The sequence below is a fragment of the Marmota marmota genome, unplaced genomic scaffold (genome assembly GCF_001458135.2).
Source record: "Marmota marmota marmota unplaced genomic scaffold, marMar, whole genome shotgun sequence".
In the NCBI taxonomy this organism is placed as follows: Eukaryota; Metazoa; Chordata; class Mammalia; order Rodentia; family Sciuridae; genus Marmota; species Marmota marmota.
The window spans coordinates 10,453,938-10,460,646 of record NW_026000261.1 but is presented as its reverse complement, the minus strand read 5'-3'; the positions used below and the strand labels follow the sequence as shown (position 1 = coordinate 10,460,646).

General features: G+C 40.1%; 1 protein-coding gene across 2 annotated transcripts; it reads right to left on the bottom strand.

Moving 5' to 3' along the window:
• Positions 1–3,315: 3,315 nt before the first annotated feature.
• On the bottom strand, positions 3,316–6,455 carry LOC107152495 (thymosin beta-15A). Of its 2 annotated transcripts, none has more exons than XM_015497990.2 (3): positions 6,301–6,455; positions 4,732–4,848; positions 3,316–3,730 (listed from the first exon to the last, which is right to left on the bottom strand). In XM_015497990.2, exons 2-3 carry the CDS (start codon positions 4,829–4,831, stop codon positions 3,693–3,695), a joined length of 138 nt encoding a protein of 45 aa, XP_015353476.1. In that variant the 5' UTR covers positions 4,832–4,848; positions 6,301–6,455; the 3' UTR covers positions 3,316–3,692. The 2 variants fall into 2 exon arrangements, with proteins under 2 accessions (XP_015353476.1, XP_015353475.1); XM_015497989.2 differs by having other exon boundaries at positions 4,732–4,836; positions 6,301–6,444.
• Positions 6,456–6,709: the final 254 nt, after the last annotated feature.

Below are 6,709 nucleotides of genomic sequence, written 5' to 3'. Positions count from 1 at the left end.
ATGAGCAGCCAATAGTCACCAGACTGGAGAAAAGTTCAGACATAGGATCCAGGAAATAGGAAACACAGCACAGGAAAGAAATGAAGAAAACAAGCAGGATAAGGCAAGTAAGTTCCTAAAGATTAGCTCAGTAGAAGGTCAACAAAGAAGCAAAAAAGATTATATAAGAGGGCAGAGGATGTCTCCAAGGAAGAAGTATAACTAATAGGCTGCCTGATGTGCTTGACCACACTGAGGGTAACTTCTAAATAAGTAAATCTGGCTATAAATTAATGTTAAATGCATTTTAAAAATGCAAGGGCATCAAGGGCTGGGGTTGTGGCTCAGCAGTAGAGCACTCGCCTGGCACACGCGAGGCCCTGGGTTCAATCCTCAGCACCACATAAAATAAATAAAATAAAGGTATTTTATTTTTAAAAAAATGTAAGGGCATCAAAAACAGCACAATCAACTCTAGGAAAAACAAAATACTCTACAGGAAAGGAAATTTAATAACAATGCCTGTACAGTCATAGAAATGTAGACACAGAATAATAATTTAACCAAAACTTGAAATGGGGCTGGGGTTGAAGCTCAGTGGAGAGCGCTTGCTTCGCATGCATGAGGCCCTCAGTTTGATCCTCAGCACCACGTAAAAATAAATAAAAATAAATATATTAAAAAATATATACATGGAAGACAGTAGAAAGAGGAAATTGAGATGGCAGAGACATATAATAAAGCTTATTTTCCGGAGTATGAAAAGCTTATCTTCCCAAAAAATAAAATTAAAAAAGCAAGAAATATCTGTAATAGCATATTACTTAGTAGATAGTTTCTCAAAAAATTAAAAATAGCATTATTATATGACCTTTTTGTTTTTAATAATTAAGGTCACATCTACTTATGTGCAATGACAGGATAAGTGTTTAAAGACACTGACCAGTATTTTTTAAAGGATATGAATGTGTATGAGAAGAAAACCATTTAAATTCAGCCTTTTTCCTTTTCCTTTTTCTGCTACAACAGGCCTTAGTGCTGTCAGTTTTGAAAAAAAAAAAAAGAGATTTTTGGCCCTAAATCACAATCCCTGCATATTGGGGGGAAAATCCTCCCACTGTTGGTAAGGCAACTGAAACTAATGACTAGAAGAGTGCCCCACATTATGTATTTAAGAAATTGTTTTTCCCACCTCCATTCTGTATTAATATTTACTTAGCAACTACATGTCATTCACCTCCTGCCATGCACCACTTATCTATTCCCACTCTGTTTAGCACTTAAACTACCCAGGATGGAACCAATACTTGACTGAAAAGGATGGCTACCAGAAGCAACTTAACACTAGGAGTTCCTGTCTAATCCCAGCTTGCCTTCCTTTGAGCTGTGTTAGTGTGCAAATACAGAGGTTTCTGAATCTATCATGGATGAATAATATCTTTGCAAATGGCACCACTGAAAGGAGAACAAATGTATTGGATAACAGAGTCAGGATCCAGAGATCTAATGATGAACAAGTTTGTGCCTATGTGGAACCAGAATGTCCCCTGTCAGTGTAACTTGGGCCAAAGGATCTGTGAAGTGTCAGATGGAGAAGACTTGGAGGTACAGGGGCAGGCACACAACAGCTAACTTCAGATTAACTCTGCTGTATGAGCCTCTGGTGCATAGTTTAGGAGTATTGAATAGAAGTTACAGGGAGGCAGCTTTGGGCACAGTGCAAGCAGCATATCACTACAAGGGATTAAGTGACTCTACTGGACAAATGTATTAGAGACTAACATGTTTACTTACAAGGTTCAAATCTTCTTACTAAAAAGCCCTGTGATTGTGTTATCTCATTGGCACTTGATCAAAGTTGACCCATGTACTATTTTGCATATGGGAAGTTCATACCATACCAGAAAAAATAGCTTCCATTCTGCTTAACTACAGTGATTATTTAAGGGTGTGAGTCCTTAGAAAAGAGGAAAGAAGATAATACTTCAGGTCAAAAATAGATATTGGGGTATAATCCCTTTTTAAGGGATGATATATATTAACAGATAACATTCTGGATGGTTATACTGGATGATTAACATTTCTAATTGGTGGGACTGTAGATGATTGGTTTTATAAATTTAAAGTGATAAAAGTATCATTTAAAAGCAGGGATTGAGACACATGCATTTATATGTATTCCTTATTATATTAATCACCTCAGGCTGCCATAACAAAATACCATGGACTTGGTGGCTTAAACACCAGAAATTTATTTTCTCACTGTTCCAGATGTTAGAAGTCCCAGGTCAAGGTCCAGCATGGTCAGATTCTGGTGAAGGTACTCTTCCTGGTTTGTAGATAGCCATTTTCTCATTGTGTCTTCTCATAGTAGAAAGAATTTCATTCTCTTTTCCTCTTATTGTAAGGCCCACAGTCCTATTAGTCCAACCTTTATGGGCTGATTTAACTTTAATTACTTCTTAAAAACTCTATTACCAGATACACAGCCACATTGGGTGTTAGGACTTCAACATATGAATTTGCAAATCACAATTCAGTCAGTAGTACTTACATTGACCATAACAACCAAAAATGCTCACTTCATAAGACAGTAAATTCTGTTCAGTACAAGAACCAGACCAGAGGCCAAGCATGGTAGAGCATACCTGTAATCCCAGCACTTGGGAGGCTGAGGCCAGAGGATCACAAGTTCAAAGTCAGACTCAGCAATTTTGAGACAAGGTCTCCCTAAACAACTTAGAGAGACCCTGTCTCAAAATAAAATATAAAAAGGGCTGAGGATGTGACTCAGTGATTAAGCACTCCTTGTGCCAAAAAAAAAAGGACCAGGCCAGAGTTTCAGTGCCACAGGCCATTAGTGATATTAAACATCTGAGTTTACACTCAGTGGAATATCTTGATATGCTTAGTATGGTGTAAGTTAGCAACTATCTCCTTCCCCATTCAACCCCAGCCTTGAGTGTTCCCTCCCATTAAGTTGAAAAATACTTTCCAGAAAACAAGAGGGTTAGCATGAATCCCAGCCCTTACTCATCTTGAACAGATTTCTTATCTTCAGACCTCATGTTTCCATTCTTCATTCTGAGATAAGAAGTTTAGTCCACATGACCTCTTCTTCCAACGTTACCTATGATTCTAACTCTAAGGGGAAAGCATCTAGTATCCCCAAGTCAGGACCGACCAGACCTGGATGGGGGTGGGGAGGAGCACTTCTCTTACACATAAGCTGCTAAAGAGATTTCCCTTCAAGGACTTTGCTTAGTTTCAAAGAGTACCCTCACTTAACTTCATTCCTTATAAGAACACCAAGAATGAACCACAGGAAAACAGTGACTGTGTTTATTATTTTATTGGTACAGAAATGAAAACTGCGAGAAGCTGCAAAAGTATGTAACTTCATGAATATTAAGAAGCAATGGAGGTACCCATTCTAAGTTAAAATTGGCTTGCTTTATGGGGTTTACAAAGACTACACACACAAAGATCATCAATGGTGAGACTATTGACAGCATCTTTCATTTGGAATTTATTTATGTACCAAGGAGAAGTTTAAAAATAAATTTAAGGGAACATTGACTAGTGTTGACCTCTTAGCCACAAAGTACAGGTGAGAAGCCATAGATGCCTAACATTTCTACGAATACATGGGTTTACTAAAACCAAGACTCTCCATCAATGTTGAAATTTGCTCTTGGGAGGAGATCCCCATTTTATGATGTTTGGACACACTCTTTCTCCTGCTGGATAGCTAAGAAGGGGAAAAAAAGCAACAAAAAAATCATTAAGAGAGTGTTTTCCTAAGATTAAGTTCAGTACCTTCCAGAAAAACACTTTGCTACTGGGTAGGGGGTACAGCTCAGTGGCAGAGTGCTTACCCAATATGCAGGAGTCCCTGGGTTCAATCCACAGCACCCCCCCACACACTCACACACACACTGAGTTCTTTACTAAGTCACTTAAGCCTGCCATACACACTTTAAATTTAGGATGCCAAAGCACTAAGCACAAATCCTCATAGTATGAGTATGTGCATGCTTTTTAACCACCTGAACATACATTAGAATCTACATCAACTGTGGGCTTTTTTTTTTCATTTGAGAGTATTTATTATTTATTCTATTGCCATTTTCCATAGATTATTTGAGACTGAAGAGAAAACAAAGCATTTTCATCCACATTTTTAATCACTATACAATAAGGAAATTATACTTCCAGATATTTTTTGAAATTCCCAAAAAATGCTGACATGACAAAAGTGTCCCAGAGCATTTGTAAATATGTTTGGAATTTCTTCAGAAGGCTGTAACTCTAGAGGGTAAAACTGATCCCTTGCAGTCTGGGAATCTTAAGTATATCCAAGGTCTATACATGTTCTTCCCTATTATCATCAGGTAGAGAAGGTCAAAACTGCAGACTGTGCATGGTTCTTTAGGGGTGAGATCACAGACTGAAATTTCTAAATGCAGTGTTTAGTCCAATATTCTAAGATTGGATTTAATGTGGTTATTAGTAATTTTCCCCAAAAAAACTAGTTTTTTATTCCCACATACTACTAAGGCCTATCATATGAGAACCATTTACATAACCCCAATAACAAAGTCAACTATTGACATTTTTAACTGTTGCTTTAAATACAACGATACTCTAATTACTGCCCATTTTGTGGCAAAATTTACTAGAATATGGGTTTATTTACTGAAAAACTTCCACCTTTGTTGGCATGTCAATTAAAAATCCCTCATTACTTACTTTCCTTTGAGGGAAGAGTATTTTTTTCTTCAGTATTAGTTTTCTTCAGTTTTGATTTGTCAAACTTCTCCACTTCAGACAAGTCTGGTTTATCACTCATCTTGACTAAAAGAAAGACTAAAAAAATTAAATTAATTGGCAGAACTATCTTCAGACTAAGGAGTAACAGTAAAAAATGTCCTCATTTAATTTAATATCAATGTATATTTTATGTGCTGATATTCAACAGAAAAAGAGCTTAGAAAGGTCACACTTTTATTAGAATGCTTTCAATTCTGTGTCATTAGCCCATTTCTGGTAGGCAGTAAGTGATAGTGGATGAAGATGCAGTAGAAACCAAGATGCTCTAGATATGCAGAGCCAATATGTCTGACTCTTTTTCAAATCACAGCAAAGGTAAAATGGAGGTGATAGAAGCACACAAACAGGTAGGTTTAGAAGACAAAAAAAAATAAAAGAAAAATTAGATTTGACTAGTTAATGATTCTGAAACAGGAGCAAGCACTATCTGAGCGTTTTTGCCTTCTATTCAAGTTCTCTTTTTTCTGGCATTTTCCCTGGGAGATGAGGGACACATCATACAAAAAAAGGTAACACACAAAATTGTACTAATTTCTTTCCATTTTAAATGTCCAAAGACAGTATATTAAAGAGCTACAATAAGAAAGGGAAGGATTTAATCTGGTCAGAACTAATCACAGGTCTTGTGGCACTAGTTTGGAAAATGCTATAAGGAACAGCCAATTAGAATCAGATTGAGGTCATCAGAATGGGGTAAAGCAAACAGAATTGATTCTTATTTCACCCTATTTTCTCTGCAAAGGGAGAAGCAAGATGAGGCTCAGAGGTGCCCTCTGAACATCCTGCATTTGTCCAGGAGAGACAATAGGAGACTCCACAAACCGGAAGAGAGCTCTCCTGTACGTGCCTGGCCCCACCCTGGTGAGGAAAGACACGTTCTAGTGCCCAGAACAGAATGAAGAGCCCCTCACCACACACACACACACACACACACACACACACACACACACACAGCTAGAAGTCTCCAGTTAAGGCCCTCTTGCCGAGCCATCCGACACCAATCTGAAAGCTATGAAAACCGGAATTAACAAAATTATTATTAATAACAATAAGGAAGGGCGGGGCTTATTGGCGAGTTTGTCAGGAACCATTTGCCAGGAAAGGTTTGTGAACATTTTAAAATATTGTCAATGTCTGGCGCCCTGCTGAATGGTCACTGAGAGGAAAGGGTATAAGGGGCCTGCCCCAGAAGACCCATTCCGGGTGGTCCCTAAACTCCTCGTCCTCGCAGTCTCCAGAACTGCCGCTGCAGTGGGTAGGTGACTGGTGGTTCATCCCCCTGGGCCTTCCAGAAACCGACCCCCAGGAGGGCTAACCATCTCGCAAAGAAGGTGGTGCCGCAGGAAGACAAAGGCGCGGACTCCTCCAGCGGCACAGACGCTAAACGCCAGCCCAACCCCCCGCCTTCTCGGCTCCTGAGGGCGACGGACGCCCTGAGCCCTCCCATACCCGTAGTCCTCCTATTCGGATGAGACCACAAGTCCTCACCTGAAGCCTTGAGTCTAGCGTAGAGCCGTCGGTTAACTGCCGCTGTGTTCAGTCTGGAGCAGGTTGGCGTTCCCGCGCAGAACCAGGCACTTAAACGTCGGTAGCAGGCACCGCCCCCATATCCCGCCCCAGCCCTCTGATTGGATGAGGGGTCCTGGCATCGCCTCCCGCCCTGCCTCTGCTTTAGCCCAGCAGGCCTGCGTCCACCATCTTCGCTCTACAATATACTTAATCCCTGGCCGCAAAACTTGATGACGTCATAGCAGGCCCTGCTCCAGGATTAATTTTAGGGAGGACACAACTCCCCACTTCCACTGCTTTAGTCCTGAAGGTCCACATTCCTTTTGTCGCAAATACCCGTACTCCTCCGCGGTAGCAGGGTCCTCTAGAGTAAGCAGACGTCAAGCCC